Genomic DNA, 16,437 nt, shown 5'->3' on the forward strand with positions numbered 1-16,437 from the left:
AGAATATTCGATTTGAGGACTAAACGATAGGGTGGGCTAAGGCACGTTTTTTTTCAAAAAGGTCTAGCTTCGCCACTGATGGCAACGCTATTGAAATTGTTCCTAAATAAAAATTCTTAAAAAATAAGAGAGATATTTTTCAAAATTAAAGGTTGTAGTAGGACCATGAAGAGGCCATGCCTCTATGGAACAAGTTTTGGGGCTCTAGAGTAGGGCTGCACAATATATCGAATTTTTATCGCGATGACGATATTGGCGTCCCACGATGACACTTAGTGTTCCCGCGATATTTTCGCGATATTTTTTTAATTTAAATTATTATTATTATTTTTTTTTTTTTTTGATTTAAATTTTAAATAATGCGTCCGCAAAAAAAAGAAAACGAAAAAAGAAACGAGCCCCGCCCATGCAGTAAACCTCCGCTGCAAAGCAAACCAAGCGCTCCCTGTACACCTGTCTGCGACTGCGTGGGTCCGGCGGAAGTGTGAAAACAGGGGGAGGGGGGGGGGGCGTGGCCTGGCGGCAATTTGCCGCTGAGCACAGTGTGTGGCTCCTACCACAAGGGGGTGGTAGAAATTCGAAAGATTTTTTTTTCAATGAATAATGGTGGTAAATAATCGTGATATCAATATTGATCAAAATAATCGTGATAATCATTTTGGCAATAATCGTGCAGCCCTACTCTAGAGTCAATAATGGCAACGCTATTGAAATTTTACCATTGTGGTCGTTTTCAGTTTTGCACTTTGCAGACGGTCCCTAAGCTCGCGGATGAAAGCCGACTTCTCGTAGAAGACAATGCAATTCAGTTTTGCACTTTGCAGACGGTCCCTAACCCCAACTGCTCGTAGAAGCCAATGCAATTCACCGTTCGCTAAAGACGGCTCGTTTGGATGAAAACAATGTTGTAGCTGGTTCTCTGGGTTACTACACTCAATTGTGTCGCAACGATGTTTCACTGATGATCTATTGAACCGCAAACTCCGAATCTGCGGAAGTTCCTCCGTTAATATGAAGCTCTCCTCTTCTCTAGTTAAAAAAAATAAATTCAACAGCGGCGGTCATATTTCATATATATTTCATATATGCACCTAGCAGCGGCGTACCGCCGCTGCTAGGTGCATATAGGGGAAAGACTCTTTACTTTTTATAAATAAAATAAAGAGGGATTGCCAAGGGATTTCTAGCTCTTGCATATTGATCTCTGATCTCCAGTATAAACTAGGTGTTTAAGAACACTGTCTTTTGTTTCGAATTTGGGCGCCCCATTTGACGTAATTTTCCAAGGGAAAAATATAATTATATTACCCATCCAGGCTGACATTCCAGTTTCCTCTTTACCATTTCATATGGATTCGCTTTCCATTCTGCCCACTCAGCCCTCTTTGCCAGGATCCTTCATTAGTTCCTTACCACCTGCCCTTACATCCTCTTCTCTACCCAGGCGCTCCGGTGGTCGCTTCCTTCCCACACTTCTACCTTGGGGACCCCAAATATGCCAACGCCGTAACGGGGCTCAACCCAGTGAAGGAGTTACACCAGACCTTCCTGGATCTGAACCCTGTAAGACATTTTTTGTGTTTATATCAAACTGCGGTCAGTTCAGGCACGCCGCTCCCTATACTCAGAGTACGCAGAGTGCGTAGGGCACCTGGGGGGACACCAAAAATTAAGGTCTGTAAAAAAAAATATATATATATTTTACATTATTGAATTACAAAAATATATAAATTAGTTAAGAGGCCCACCGTTGTTTGTCTTAATTGTATTACCTGTCACTAAATTTCGGCAAATTAGATGTTTTTACCTCACATATAAAAAGGCTCTCCCACCCCCCCTCCGCCGAAACGGCCAGCATCAGCCCTGGGTCAGTTCTTCTGTTATCTACCGTGACAGGGTGGAATAGTTAGTAGCGTGAATAAATTGCACAAGTGGTATGTTGTGGCGCCCCCTAGTGTTCCATAATTAAATGAATAATTAAGTAATGTTCCCCTTGCTGCCATGATGTTTGCACAGGTTAAGATCATTAGTGAGGATAAAAAACAAATCAAAATCAAATTCATTCACTCAAGACATATCTTTTAGAGCCGAGGCAAAATAATTTCATGGTTCACCATATAAATAAATGAAATGTATCTGTTGGACTTAGACCACTGGGATTCCTGTTCGTGCGAGCAAGAAAGCCCAGGTTAACATCCACATCGGCAGGATCACCTACTTCCCGTGAGTATTTGGTGTTTTCAGCTGTATCAGATGACGTTTTAAAAAGCAATCATTCAAAATGTTATTCCTGCTCTTTCGCACGTATTGCAGGGCAACAAGGAATCTAAATGACACAATCTTTCCAGTCATGTTTATCAACGAGGTAAGCCCTCTTTTTCATACTTTCACTAGCGAAAGCAGGCATTTTGGGGTGGGTGATTCGTTCAATCACTGGATATTGAATATTTGGTTTGGACGGGGTTGAATCAATACTAAATGTAATCTTTGTTTGATAAAAGCATCTGATGAATTGAAAGTTATTGATTGCTTGTTCCCTCATGGCGTGGCACTGTTTTCTCACAACAGACTGTGGAGATTGACGACGCTTCCGCAGAGAGACTCAAGAAGCTGCTTCTCATAGAGACTGTGGTGTCGAACTTCCCTCTCCTTATCGTGGGCCTGGGTGCCATCTTGCTTGTCGTCTTCATCATCCTCCTGTTACGCAGCCGCCGCCAGCAGGTGAGACATCTCATGTTTAATGTTTTTCACAAAAGCATGTGGTCCAATATTATAAGTTCATTTGTTCTTTTATGTGTCCGTTTGTCTGCTTCTGACTTTATTGTGCTGAACTTATTCAAAACATATTTGATGTTAGAGCTCCCTCATTAAAACTTCACACGATATCACTACAAAACACTAACTTTGTGCTCACCAACATGGACGATAATTCATAACTCATCTACTTCAATTCGTACTAACAGCATCGTGCATGTTTGTCACCTGATATTCCCCCATGCAGAAGGAAGTTAAAAAGATTGCGTTCACCAAGCCTCTCTACGCTTCCTCTGTAAGTGTGGCTTTTGTCTTTGTCCTTTCAACCATGCTTTCACGTTCCACCGTTTCATGTCAGCCTCATACACTTTTAAACCCTCCCACCTCATCATCCTCCATCCAATAGGAAAGGTTTGTGTGGTTAACCAAGTGGCACGATTTGTTTATGTTCTTTGTTTGTCTTGTTTAGTTTGTTTACGACCCGCTTCATGTTGAAAGATATCACTATATACGATGACGGCATAGGGACATTTCTATCGCATACTACAACTAAAACATATCAATATGTATTTATACAGGGTGTCCGCGGAGGTCTTAAAAGTCTTAAAAAGTCTTAAATTCATTTTTCTAAATTTAAGGCCTTAAAAAGTCTTAAATTCGTCTAAAATGTCATATGCTGGTCTTAAATTTATAACTCGGAGGTCTTAAATTTGTCGGGGCAGGGTAATTAAATTTTTATTTTTCTCGCCGGACTTTTCGGGAAGGAGATGTACGAGGGGCTACTTTCTTGCTAGCTGCATATATAAACGGATGTCTGCGCGCTTGCTAGCTAGTCTGCAACAATGGGTAAATGCAAGTTCAACGTCAGTTGGCTGGAAGACGTCCGTTTCCGAGGTTGGCTATAGCGTCCGTTGCCAACCCAGAACAGGCCAGATGCATTCCGTGCAAAAGTAGCCTACATTCAAGCTCGGCACCATGGGGATTAAGGCTGTCGTCAGCCATATGCAGAGCCAAAAACATAAAACCTCTGCCAGGAACCACACACAGACCCCAGCCATTTCTACGTTTTGCATCTCTGCCCCGGCGCCACCGCCGCAGACGGTCCGCGCTGCTAGCACTGACCTGAGGGTAGCATTTGGTGCGACACCAACACTGAAAGCGGAGGTGTTGTGGATTCTAAACACAGTGGTCAAGCACCAGTCCTACAACTCGAATGAGGGGATAGGAGATCTCTTCGGTTTGATGTTCCCTGACTCTCAAATCGCGAGCACCTTTACTGCTGGAAGGGACAAAACGGCGTATATAACTCGCTTCGGACCAGCGCCTTTCATCCGAAACGAGCGAATCTGCAGCGTCAACAAGGCTGATTTTGTTTTGATATTTGAGACGTTGAACCACGCCACTAAAAGCAAGCAACTTGACGTGCACGTCCGATATTGGGTCGGAGATCGAGTGCATTCCCGGTACTTGGGCTCGCAATTCATGGGGCCCCACATATATGGGGGTAAAAGGGATGATGATACATAATATTTTGTAGACAATATGCAGAATCTTTTCACTTACGAATTAACACGGTTGGCTATTTTTGCCAGCACGCCACCCTAGCCATATTATGGGCAACCGTGTTCCCCTTGGCTGTGATTTGAACTTTGAATTCCTCGTAGGAGTTCATAATAATACATTGCTCGCCTTGGATGAAATACAACGCTCTTGCGCGATTTATTTTGCATAAGGGTGATTCAAATGACGCGAGAAACGCCCCTTTTATGTGAACGCGCATTGAACCTAAAGCGGAAAACCTGGTTCAACTAATTGAATCTAAAGTGAGCGTCGTGGTACCATTTAACTGATTGCGAGTTGCGGCTCTGTCGAGCCAGGTTTTCCCAAGAAAGCCTGGGTATGTTCAACGAGGTTCGTGGTATACCCCCCAGGTCTTACTGAAGGCATTTATTTAATGGTGAAAATATTATTAATAAGTGGCGTAAATATCGACAGTGCAACCGGTGCAGCTGCCCGGGGGCCCAGACGCTGTCACCCCCCTCTCAACAACTTACAACTTGGGTGCACCATAAATACGTGCTGGTGCACCCAAATTAAAAATGTAGGCGCACCAGTGCACCCAAGGAAAAAGTTAGTCCGGAGCCCTGGAGTATCACTTTATGTTCAATAAACAGACAGAAAGTAAAATTGAATGAGTCTCATTGAGTGACACACATGCTATGCTTGGGTTGTAATACAGCGGGATCGCCCCCGCCATCGCGGGTTTAAGGTCTTAAATTTCATTCAAGGTGGTATTAAAAAGGTCTTAAAAAGTCTTAAATTTGACTTGCTGAAACCTGCAGATACCCTGTTATATCCAAGCTTTTAGTCCAGCAACATGTGAACAAGGCAAGGTCGGGCTTTCTAGAACAACACTTTGTAACATGTGACCAGTTTTCTCCGCAGACTACCGCCAAAGACGACTCACCCTACACGGCCGTGGGTCAGAAAGAGAAGGAAGATCCCCAGAACGGAACAGACATGCACCTGTCGCCTCTGACCTCCGAGCAGTAGTACAATTCGCCAGCAGGGGACGCATGTCTGCGCACAGGCACCACTGTGGAGGACGGCCAGTCGGAAGGATTTGATAGAGGTCCAAATTGTTTTCGGAGAGAGGAAAGAATTCCATCTGTATTTATAAGCATACTCATGATAAGTATAAGGAGAGTTTACTCAACGTCCCGCAAGAGATTGATAAAAGTTATATTTTTATAATATTCTCTATGATAGATACTTATCGTCTCAAAAACACACTGGCGGCATGTCCGGTTAAGTATTAGAAGAGTTACTGTGTTTGAAATTGGTTATTTACTAATGGAGAGGCCTTTACTCCTTTTGGTACATCTCAATTCACTTTTTTGACAACAAAAATATGTGTTACTTATTCCACAGCCTTCCTATGTTACATTTTCAGTCTATTCAAATAGTTATGGTAATGGTCTTGCTGTTCATTGTTTTTAGTCAATAGAAACTCATATATACAAACTCATCACTCTTATGACACTGTTTGTACATAGACTTGTAATCTTGAACTGCATATATTCCTCTTCATGTTTAATATCATCGCATCAAGTTTAAAGCTGTGAGAAATGTTCACTGTTCTGTAAAGTTGTGTTTTTTTTGTTGATTGTGTAATTCTAATGTTGGAAAATTGTAGAGATATATAGAAGTTATTCATATTTGTTTTTTCTTTGTAGTGCCATGCAAGCATTTATTTTGGTAATGGAACGTTCAAATATTTTACTTACAACTACTTTGTTTATTTCCCTTAGCCTGTGAAAATGTTGCTCTAACCCTTGTCACTGTTACAACCTCTTCGTGAGTTTGAGTCTGGACAAAATCCATTTTTGTACCACAGAAGTTTCAGAAATGTAACCGGTTTAGACACAATTAAGACTCAAATTAAGACATTGCACATAGATTTTCAATGTGTCTGTGTTATGGCTGTGGCTTAGCTGTTATAAAACACTGAACTGTTTTGAACTGTTACTGAAGGCATTGAATATTTACATTTCTTTGATTCATCTACCAATGGTAGGATATTAGAGAATGTCTAACCAGGTCTGAAACTTTGAAAATGTCAAAGGTTTACTTGAAAGAGAGCTTCAAAATACAACATATCATTTCATTTTTCCATGCAATATGCCCATTAAAAATTCCAGGCTTTTTCAAATCATTGAAGGTATTTTTCCAACAGAATTAAGCAAAATGCTGAAACAGAGCTTTTAAATAAATCGAACAGAATTTGTAGCCAACATTTATTTTTTTATTCTGAATAGGCTCAAACGGTTCAAACTTGTTTGAACCGAGCCTGGCTATGCTCAGTTAAAAACGATAGCGGCGTATCTGTAGAATTGTAGGCTACGTATTTCAAAGTTGAAATTGAATTTTCTTTTCTATGTAATTGATTCTTGTGTTTCATGAAATATAATACAATCAAATTGTTTATTACAAATTGCCTTGTATGTTTTTATTGAGCTGTATATGCTAGTTTTTATGATGTAGCCTCATCGCATATTAACATAAGCAAGTAATTAACACTTGCGTTAAGGAGTGCCATAATATGTAGAGTCATTTAATGCTCCAGATACCGGGACTTATCAAGCGTGCGTGCTAGTTATAATAACTCGGTTATAACCAGGAATATGTGGTTTTGATTCAACAGTTCGTCATCCAAAAATTAATAATACAAATATATATGGTCAGCATTAACATAAATTCAAGAACATTTATTTATTTGTGTGTATATTGGACCCCAAATATGTTCTTGCGATTTCATCTCTAGATTATCCTCACGGAACCTTTCAACTGTTACCGCATTTTATAGTCGGACGGACATGATAGGAGGGCAAACCTAAACATGGCGTTCAATTTCGGAGGCGCCCCCACCAATCCTGCTGCCAGTAAGACTTTTAACTCCAAATGTGGCTTTCGTTTCGATTATTAAGTATTGCTATGTATTCTGAATTTATTGACCAAAATTTGTCCGCCGTTGTTGAATCAACAGAGAAAGATCACAGACTTGTAGCCTGCTGTTGTTCCTCAGCTAACGTTAGCAGTATAAAAGATGAACCACATCCCATAAGCTTAGTATAGAGTCTATAGATGATCTCATTTGATTTCGTATTTGAAGCGTTCGTAACAGTTTTCTAAGTGGTGAACGTAATCATTTTTAGATCACATTGTTCGATTTATTAACGGCTGCATGTGTACAGCCACAACTGATGGTTTTAAGCCACATGGCGATTTTGTTCCGTTTATAATTTACACTACCCATATCATGACATCCCATATTAAATGTTGTATTCTATCATAAAGGCACGACTGGATTTTCATTTGGTTCATTTGGTGCCAAAACCACAGCATCCTCAGCATTTGGCTTTGGCGCCCCTGCCACCACAACCACTGCCGCCTCTGGATTTGGTAGTAAGAACAACACTTAGTCCTGTCCACATCTCCTTAAAGTCCTACACAAATAGTGCTATGTCGTCTATTTGGTAGTTGGAGCATCACTTGTCCTGTCCACATCTTCTAAAAGTCCTAACCAAATAGTCTTCATTTGTACTATGTTGTTTATTTGTAATATGTATTCTCAGGAAATGATAGTGCTTTCAGTTTGGTCAGCACTACTTCTAAGACGATCTTCCTGTGCTGTAGCAGCCTATTATTTGGAACGAGGTCAAGCCGTATGGTGTATCAAGTGCCATTGAGTCTGACTGCACATTTTGTGCCTCTTTGTTGCCTCTGTCACAGCCCTGACCGCCCCTGGATTTGGGGCTGCAGCCACAACTGCTGCAGCAGCTCCAGGATTTGGGTTTAGCTCGGCCGCAACAGGTAAGACCTACACACGAACATGTACACGACCAAGCCAAGGATAGCTGTAGATATTAGTCCAGTTAGGTGCCCTTTTCGGATATAACGGGAGTCGTTTGCTTTGTTAGAATTCGTAATGGTTTTCACAAAGTAATGCTAAATGTGTCCTGTGTATCTTCTATTATCGTGTGTGTGTGTGTGTGTGTGTGTGTGTGTGTGTGTGTGTGTGTGTGTGTGTGTGTGTGTGTGTGTGTGTGTGTGTGTGTGTGTGTGTGTGTGTGTGTGTGTGTGTGTGTGTGTGTGTGTGTGTGTCATTTTGCTTTAAACAAATGCTTTGAGATTGTGCTTTTTACAAGTAACTTAAAGATGCATGCCCATATCAAGTGTAATGAAGAGTTTATTTTTTTCATAAAGTTTCTTCAAGATTGCATGATTTGTTTTTCTTACCCTAACCTCTTCATGTCGCCCTCTCTCTCCGTCTGTCTCTGGCTGCCTGCTCTCCAATGGCTGCAGGGTTTGGGGGTCTTGGAGCAGCAAACCCCACTGCTGGTGGGTTTAGGGGGGTGTTGCATGCTTTAGTCCAGCTACCACCACTGGCACTGTTATCAATGTTGGTAATAGCCTGGCTAGCACAGGTAGTGGCCCCCTTAAAAATGTCCTAATTTAATCAGTATCTGTGTGCACATCCACGTCCATAATTTTCATAACGTTGACGTGTGTTTGAAGTTTTTTCAACACACAGTGATGAGGTGTTTGTGGATGTGTGGCGCTCTTTCTGGGCGGTACCTTCCGGCCACCATTGTATGTTGTACGTCCTGGCACTTAATGTACGCACTTATGCCGCTTTTCCACTGCATGGTACCAGCTCGACACGACTCGACACGACTCGACTCAGCTCGCATTTTTTGCGTTTCCACCGCGGTACCATGGTATCTGGTACCTGAAGTGGCTGCTTTTTCTAGTACCTACTCGCTCTAGGTTCCAAGCGAGCTGAGCCGATGCTAAAAGGTGACGTCGGCAGACGGCCGGCGACTGATTGGCCAGAGAGTGTGACGAAGTCACGAGAGCGACATGGCAACCATGCTGGTAACATCCATAGCAGCGCCGCAGCCAACATGTTCCACTTCTCCAACTTCTTCAACATGCCAGCTAATAATAGTAATGCGATCGATGTCCTCCATTGTTGTTATGTGGGTTCTGTCCATGTGTGGGTTGCGTATGTGTTGTTTGCGTCGCGTACACAAATACGTCACGGCCCTTTCGCGCAGCCGACCCCGCCCACGTCCAGGAGGTACTATTTGCGGTGGAAAAGCACCCGTGCTGCTACCGTGTCGAGTCGTGTCGTGTCGAGTCGTGTCGAGTCGAGCTACATGTGCGGTGGAAAAGCGGCATTATTGTACGCACTTAATCTACATTGCACTTTCGTAGTACTTAATTGTGTAGCATCTGCAGTAAATGCTATCACTGCTGTACACGGGGAATGGGTTAGCCTAGCGATGGTTAGTACTTGCACTTGGTTCTATGAACATCTTTACTGTACCGACACTGTACCGGCAATGTATTGTTTCACTTCTTATGACAAATGTACTTATTGTAAGTCGCTTTGGATAAAGCCTAAATGTAATGTCTTTGGTGTCACGGTATGTAGTGCAGTTCATATAAAAAAATAATAATAATAATCACAAAGTAGATTGTCGTAACCATGGGGATAACGCCCCCCCCTTCGTCCTAGAACTCTGTGCAAACTATATTTTAAATATCAGTCTTCGGAATCACTTGCACTTTAAGTCACCTTAATATTAACCTGGCTTCCCTACCATTGGTCTGGTATTGGGAGGTCTGCTATCCATTTCATATACAGTATAGTTTAGATTTGTAATGTTACTATTTTTGTGTTGCTTTTAAGCGAGTAATAGGAGATCTCTGTGTAGGCCTTAATATTGCTTTGTTTTTCTTGCAACAATATGATCATAAACAAAATGCATTGATCGGAACTACTCTGTTGCAGTGAATATTCTGAATTTCTGATACAGCCCACACTGTATCAGAACGCCCAGCCTGCAGCCTTCTATGATCTACTCTTAGGTTATTTTTAGGTTAGGGTAAGGTTTAGGTTCTGGAGGACAGTGGTTTTCAACCCTCACCAAACCGAAGCTGATGACGTTGTCACTAGTTCTCCTTTCCTCCTCATCTCTCCCCATCGGTCCATGTGTACTACATGCATGCACTGTTTGTTTCGGGAGGTTTTTCTAAACACCTTGTGTATTGCTCAGGGGCCTTCGGGGGCTTTGGAGCCACGACCACCGCTGCTGCCGTGCCAGGCTCCACCTTTAGCTTCGCTACACCCGCTAGCACCACAGGTAGGGCTCCCGCCTGCTCCAACCAGGACTAAATGGATTTGAATTGGCAATGAAACCTGTTTTTCCCCGCACTCTTAGGGCTTGTTAACCTATGAGAAACATCTTTGTTAATGTGCTATGCGTCTGAGAGGGGGTTGTCTTCTTGGGTGGCTGGCTGGGTAGGTGTTCGGTTATCTGGCATGAAGTTATGGAAAAGAACACGTTTCCATATCAATCAGTGTTCAAAACAGGTAGAGTAAATTCCTCGTCATGGGAAGATTTGGTCATTATTTCAGGTCGAATCTGGAATATTGGTAACTTCTGAGAAAGTCTTAACGTGTCTGTTTTTATTGCGACTTATCGGAACTATGTACTTCTGCTTTTCTTTTTGTAATGAGCGTCCCATCCTACCGCCACAAGATGTCTCCCTACTCCCTTCCTCTCATTCCCTAAACTCTTCTTTAACCACTACTGATACAGAACGATGAGGTCAAGCGTCACAAAAAAGGTTTTAAATCGTGTTACCATCATGTGACTTTCGTTTTTTCTGAACAATTTCTCCTCTTCTGCCCTCCCAGGGGGCCTCTTCGGAAACACCCAGAACAAGGGCTTTGGGTTCCCCACTGGACTGGGGGCGGCCACCGCCCCCGGGGTGGGGGGATTCGGGGCTGCGTTAGGGGGCGGTCTGGGTGGGTTCGGGGGCTTCAACATCCAGGCTGCTCAGCCGCAGCAAGGTGAGAGACAACACTGAGAATAAGGGGGGGGAATGCGGCACTTCATGGTGTCTAACTGTCCTACTCATGGTAATCTCTCTCTCTCTCTCTCTTTCTCCCTCTTCTCTCCTCTCCTCTCAGGTGGTCTGTTTGGCCAGCAGCCCCAGCATGGGCAGGCCCAGCTCTACCAGCAGGTGACGGCCCTGTCGGCACCCACTCTGCTGGGGGACGAGAGGGACGCCATCCTGGCCAAGTGGAACCAGCTGCAGGCCTACTGGGGCACGGGCAAGGGCTACTACAGTAACAGCACGCCAGCTGTTGACTTCAGCCTAGAGAACCCCTTCTGCAGGTTCAAGGTACGGCGGGGCGGGGCGACTGGAGAAGATGGGTGCTTGTAAAGGTGTGGATCGCACTCAAAAACATTTGCAGGGTGAAACATGGGACGGGCATCCTCGGAGTTTGTGTTGAAGCCCTCTCAGCAATGCAAAGGCAAAAATGCCCGGTGACCCTTGTTAAGTTAACCAATCCAAAAAATTCCCCCTACCCCAGCTGTTAAGACTTTTCCGGCCAGATTGGGGCCTTCAGTCTGTCGGGTGTGGTTTCCCTCTTCTGTTTTGGAGCGCAGGATGATCTATTGATGGTGGTTGTTGGAACCCCGGCCCGCATTGAAGGCTTATAAGCACGTGTTGTTACCTGAACAGTCAGAGGAGGGGCTTGGATGGGATGAGGAGATAGGGTAGCGTCTTGTGGATTCAACTCCCAGCTGAAAGCTTTCTGGGTTGGCTTTGGATAGAAAGTGACTTCAAATTATGTGGAAATGCTAGTTTTTATTATTATTATTATTATTATTATTAATAAAAGCATTTACATATACTTGTATGCAGTGTGCCTATGGGGTGGTACTTTAAATCAATGTGTGTGTGTGTCTCTGCCATGCAGGCGGTGGGCTACAGCTGCATCCCCGGTAACAAGGACGAGGACGGCCTGGTGGCCCTGTGCCTCAACAAGAGGGAGGCGGACGTGCGCGCCCAGCAGCAGCACCTGGTGGAGTCCCTCTTCAAGCTGCTGGGCAGCAACCAGTCGCTGTCCGTCAACGTGGAGGGGGTCAAGGCCCTGCCCGACGACCAGTGAGAATTGGTTTTCACACGCGTTCTGGAAAAATAAATACGGGAAACGGGGGATACAATTAGTGGGGAGAAGTGGATGTAAATGGAGCAGTTTATACCGTCCGGAAAGACCTTGGGTTGGCTTGTTGTTGCCCTCCTTTCTCAAGACCCCCCCCCATGATTTTTTAATGCTTGCATTCCTCATTTTACACCATCGATGAGTGCCTCACTTAAAATGCATTTTCTGACTGAACCTTATTTATCCCTCACCAGGACGGAGGTGATTGTGTACGTGGTGGAGCGCTCCCCCAACGGCACGTCCAAGCGCATCGCGGCCAGCACGCTGTACAGCTTCGTGGAGCAGGCCAACGTCAAGGCCCAGCTGGCCCAGATAGGGGTCCTCATGTCGGTGACGCGCACGGAGCTCTCCCAGACCCAGCTCAAACAGCTGCTGCAGAACGCGCCCGCAGGTCGGTCTCCCGAGTCTCTTTCTGCGTGGATTTGTTTCTCGCTGTATGTGTCTCTCTCTCCTTTTCTGTCTTTCTGTCTCATTCAGTCTCTCTGGATGTGTGTCTCTCTCTCTCTCTCCCAGTTTGTCTTTCTCATTCTCACTGTCGGGCCTTTCACAGATGCAGCGTACGTCTGACCTTCTCCGGATAATACCCGGCAGGGCTCGCGTTGAACACACCAGGTCCCCTAGTGTAAAGTCCAAAGAATCTGAGAGCCGAGTTGGCGTGTTACTGACGTTGCTTCTTCCCCCGTTCCAACTTCCGTCTGCTTTCCACTTTTCTTCTGATGTCACCGCAAAAAGAGAGTTGGTAGCCCCGTCCGCCATCTTTGATGTGCTGTAAAGAAAACACTGCGACGACGCTGCCTACGGTGTGCGTCACGGCCTGCCTCCTACACGCTCTACCCAGGCACCACCCCTCGCCTGATGTATACAGAGCATCTCCCATATGTGGGAACACGTCTGACGCGCCTTTTCTCCCGTTGTGCGTTCCATGTGTGAACGTGTAACTCCTACTCATCTTGGGGCCTGATTCCCTGATTCCCTGATTCCCTGGAGTTAATCAGTTCATGTGTGAAAGGCCTGCGTGTCTGTCTCTCCGTACGTTTGTCTTTCTTCCTGTCTCACTGTCTTTGCCTATCTCTCTTTTTGTCTTTATTTCTCCGCCTGTCATTTCATTAAAAAAAAGAACTGAAGAGTAGAGCTTTGTTCCGTCAAGTGAACGCCATGTGTTTCTACTTGTCATTCTCAGGCGTGGATCCGATCATATGGGAGCAGGCCAAGGTGGACAACCCCGAACCTGAGAAGTAGGTTGGGTTTGCAGCACAGAGACTGGGACCTATTTATAAACCAGTGTACCCAACCGGGTCCTGACCTCCTCTCCCCCCCCCTCCTGCAGGCTGATCCCGGTGCCCATGGTGGGGTTCAAAGAGCTGCTCCGGAGACTTAAGATCCAGGAGCAGATGACCAAGCAGCACCAAACCAGGGTTGATGTGAGTGGAGATCCCAGACCACCGTACCATCCCCTGCGACCACGCCCAATAAAACCCTGTTCCTTTCCCCTCCTTCTCTTTCTCTCACTCGTACACAAAATGACCTCCTGTATCACCCGTGTGTCCACCCATCTCAGATCATCTCCGGGGACATCAGTGACCTGCAGAAGAACCAGGCGACAACGGTGGCCAAGATAGCCCAGTACAAAAGGAAGCTGATGGATCTGTCTCACAGAGTCCTGCAGGTAGAGAATCCTCGCCTGGATATCGGGTTCACCTCAAATACACATACAGCTACAGCTAAATGCTAGCTCATCAGGCTAGTTCTGCTGGCTATTTTGGCAAGCTTAATGCTAGTCTGTCAGGCTAGTTAGTTAATATGGGTAGTTGAGATGCATAGTTTATCCGGGTAGTTCAAATGGTTTCCTTGGCTCGTTAAAGGAGAGTTCATTCGGCTAGTTCAGATAGCTACTTTGACTATCTAAAGGAGTTCATCCGGCTAGTTCAGATAGCTACTTTGACTATCTAAAGGAGTTCAGCTGGCTTCTCCTCACTCCTCGCCTTATCATCGCCCTCCCTTCCCCCCTGCTAGGTGCTCATTAAGCAGGAGATCCAGAGGAAGAGTGGCTACGCTATCCAGGTGGACGAGGAGCACCTTCGGGTGCAGCTGGACACTATCCAGTCTGAACTCAACGCCCCCACACAGTTCAAGGTGGGTGCTTGTGTTGGTGGCAACCACAAGAACTACCTCATAACACTGTGAATATTCTATTCAGTAGGATGTATGCACTCTGTCTATTGTGGCACCCCGGCACGGTGAGTGAACCACCTCCTCCCAAACAGGACACCAGTTCGCTGGGCAAAAGCCAAAAAGGCATGTTTAATCCAAAATCAAACAAAGTCGAAAACTGAAAAATAATACAACAATGAAAAAACCTGGGAGGAATCGACGGTCCTATCCCCCGTGGGTGGAATCCCGGTCTCTCCGTACAGGAGCAACATGGCTGGGAGAGCCCCGAATGAGTGGAGAAGCAGGCTATTTAAGCCCTGCTTCTCCACCTGCTCCTCAGGTGCGCTGCTTTGTAACTTGTTGCACGGTCAGTCTGACGGTAAAGTTCACTTTTGTGGACTTTTGTTACTAAGGCTCATGTTTAAATAAAAGATTATGTGGGCATGGTTTTGCTCCGTATTATATAAATACATTTCTCCACTGTTGTTTTTTTTTATCAAAAAGGGGCGGTTAAATGAGCTGATGTCCCAAATCCGGATGCAGAACCACTTTGGGGCTGTGAGGTCAGAGGAGCGCTATAACGTGGATGCGGACGTTCTCCGCGAAATCAAACAGGTGAGATTTTACCTCCATTATAACTATGTATGCATATGCACATTTCTGTGCATATGCAAAGTAATACAAAAGTATACAAAAAAATTGTATTACTTTGACCCAAAGCAAATGCGGATATGAATATGTTTTGATTAATAAATTGGGCTAATTGAGTTTTGTTAGAGTTGGGCATCTTGCACAAGCCGATCCCAGAACATGTGCCTTACCCCTAACCCTGAAGGACTTAACCTGAGAGCCTGAGCCTCACTCCCTAGGCTCAGGCCTAGGGAGTGAGGCTGAATCCGTAACTCTGTCCTCCTCGTGCAGCACCTGAAGCAGCAGCAAGAGGGCCTGGGCCACCTGATCAGTGTGATCAAGGACGACCTGGAGGACATCAAGCTCATAGAGCACGGGCTGACGGACAGCGGGCACATCCGGAGCGGGCTCCACAGCTGAAACCCCCCACAGATCTCCCCCCCCCCCCCCACACCTTAATGCACCAACACTCAAAGCCTCCGTGGTTCTCGAGACTCCCTTCACATGAAACACAACAACTCAAAACTACGATGATGGTTTCCGTAGTTGTTTGAGACATGAATGTGAGTTTTACGAGACGGTATGTCCCTAATATGCAGAGTAGTCACGGACTGAGTACGGTTTTTAAAACCCACACCACATACTTAGAGAAAAAGCCCAACGTAGGCCATATGTCTGAACAATATTGCAGTTACACCAACAATACTTTCAGACATTTGGCAATTGTTTGTACAACAAAATGTTATTCATTGTAAATAGGTTTTTCATTGCAGTTGTAACATGACGAGCTCCATGATTTATTAATAAAATGAAAAATCCTTCAAAAACTTTGGCTGTATTTCTTGCATGTGACGCATATCCAAGACTGTACAATATCGGGGTCCATAATGTTTGTATGAACTCTTTATACCAAACAACGTTGCTAATAATTTAATTGTTAACAAACTTTGGCTAAGCAATTGGAAGAAATCAACCAGAGTAATCCTATACCTCCCTTCAGGCCTCCCTCAAAACGCATAACTTTAGAAATATGTCCACCTAGCCTGGTTTAAGGCTTCGGTATTATGCAGTGAGTACATGGGTGAGTAGGTAGACAGACCGGTAGGCATTGATTCTAGGCCCTTTAATGACCATCGTTAATAGTGTATGTAATGAATAGTTTCTAGTTTTTTAAGAATAAGGGTCTCAATAATTATAACAAAGTCCCATTCCTCTTAGGTCACTCACTACTACCAAACAGCCAACCGTACCCTAACCCAACCTTATTCTCAACACATTTTCTCTTTTGAATGGCATTTGCACTGGGCAGAGAA

At 44.7% G+C, this 16,437-nt stretch overlaps 2 protein-coding genes across 9 annotated transcripts in view; both read left to right on the forward strand.

Moving 5' to 3' along the window:
* Positions 1-6,748, forward strand: part of LOC132455784 (lysosome membrane protein 2-like) — a 30,435-nt gene extending 23,687 nt beyond the window's left edge. For 2 of the 5 annotated variants that reach the window (XM_060049751.1, XM_060049753.1), the window contains exons 9-14: positions 1,445-1,563; positions 2,150-2,223; positions 2,314-2,365; positions 2,569-2,721; positions 3,002-3,049; positions 5,188-6,748. In XM_060049751.1, the coding sequence (XP_059905734.1) occupies positions 1,445-1,563; positions 2,150-2,223; positions 2,314-2,365; positions 2,569-2,721; positions 3,002-3,049; positions 5,188-5,307 (566 nt within the window). In that variant the 3' untranslated portion in view covers positions 5,308-6,748. The remainder of the gene's footprint in view (positions 1-1,444; positions 1,564-2,149; positions 2,224-2,313; positions 2,366-2,568; positions 2,722-3,001; positions 3,050-5,187) is intronic. The other 3 variants (XM_060049754.1, XM_060049755.1, XM_060049756.1) reach the window with 3 other exon arrangements.
* A 122-nt stretch (positions 6,749-6,870) lies between these two features.
* nup54 (nucleoporin 54) lies at positions 6,871-15,951 on the forward strand. Of its 4 annotated transcripts, XM_060049747.1 has the most exons (15): positions 6,871-7,196; positions 7,612-7,719; positions 8,047-8,127; positions 8,620-8,655; positions 10,380-10,466; positions 11,024-11,179; positions 11,300-11,514; positions 12,098-12,285; positions 12,538-12,734; positions 13,524-13,578; positions 13,671-13,764; positions 13,902-14,009; positions 14,357-14,476; positions 14,999-15,109; positions 15,416-15,951. In XM_060049747.1, the coding sequence occupies exons 1-15, from the start codon at positions 7,154-7,156 to the stop codon at positions 15,542-15,544; spliced, it is 1,728 nt and encodes a 575-aa protein (XP_059905730.1). In that variant the 5' UTR covers positions 6,871-7,153; the 3' UTR covers positions 15,545-15,951. The 4 variants fall into 4 exon arrangements, with proteins under 4 accessions (XP_059905730.1, XP_059905731.1, XP_059905732.1 ...); XM_060049748.1 differs by lacking the exon at positions 8,620-8,655; XM_060049749.1 differs by lacking the exon at positions 7,612-7,719.
* Positions 15,952-16,437: the final 486 nt, after the last annotated feature.

Source organism: Gadus macrocephalus, chromosome 4 (assembly GCF_031168955.1).
Source record: "Gadus macrocephalus chromosome 4, ASM3116895v1".
In the NCBI taxonomy this organism is placed as follows: domain Eukaryota; kingdom Metazoa; phylum Chordata; class Actinopteri; order Gadiformes; family Gadidae; genus Gadus; species Gadus macrocephalus.

Coding starts and splice junctions, on each gene's coding strand:
- nup54 (XM_060049747.1), top strand. CDS start 7,154: ATGGCGTTCAATTTCGGAGGCGCCCCCACCAATCCTGCTGCCA. Junction 13,579..13,670: donor GACAACCCCGAACCTGAGAA/GTAGGTTGGGTT, acceptor CCCCTCCTGCAG/GCTGATCCCGGTGCCCATGG. Junction 14,477..14,998: donor ACGCCCCCACACAGTTCAAG/GTGGGTGCTTGT, acceptor TTTATCAAAAAG/GGGCGGTTAAATGAGCTGAT.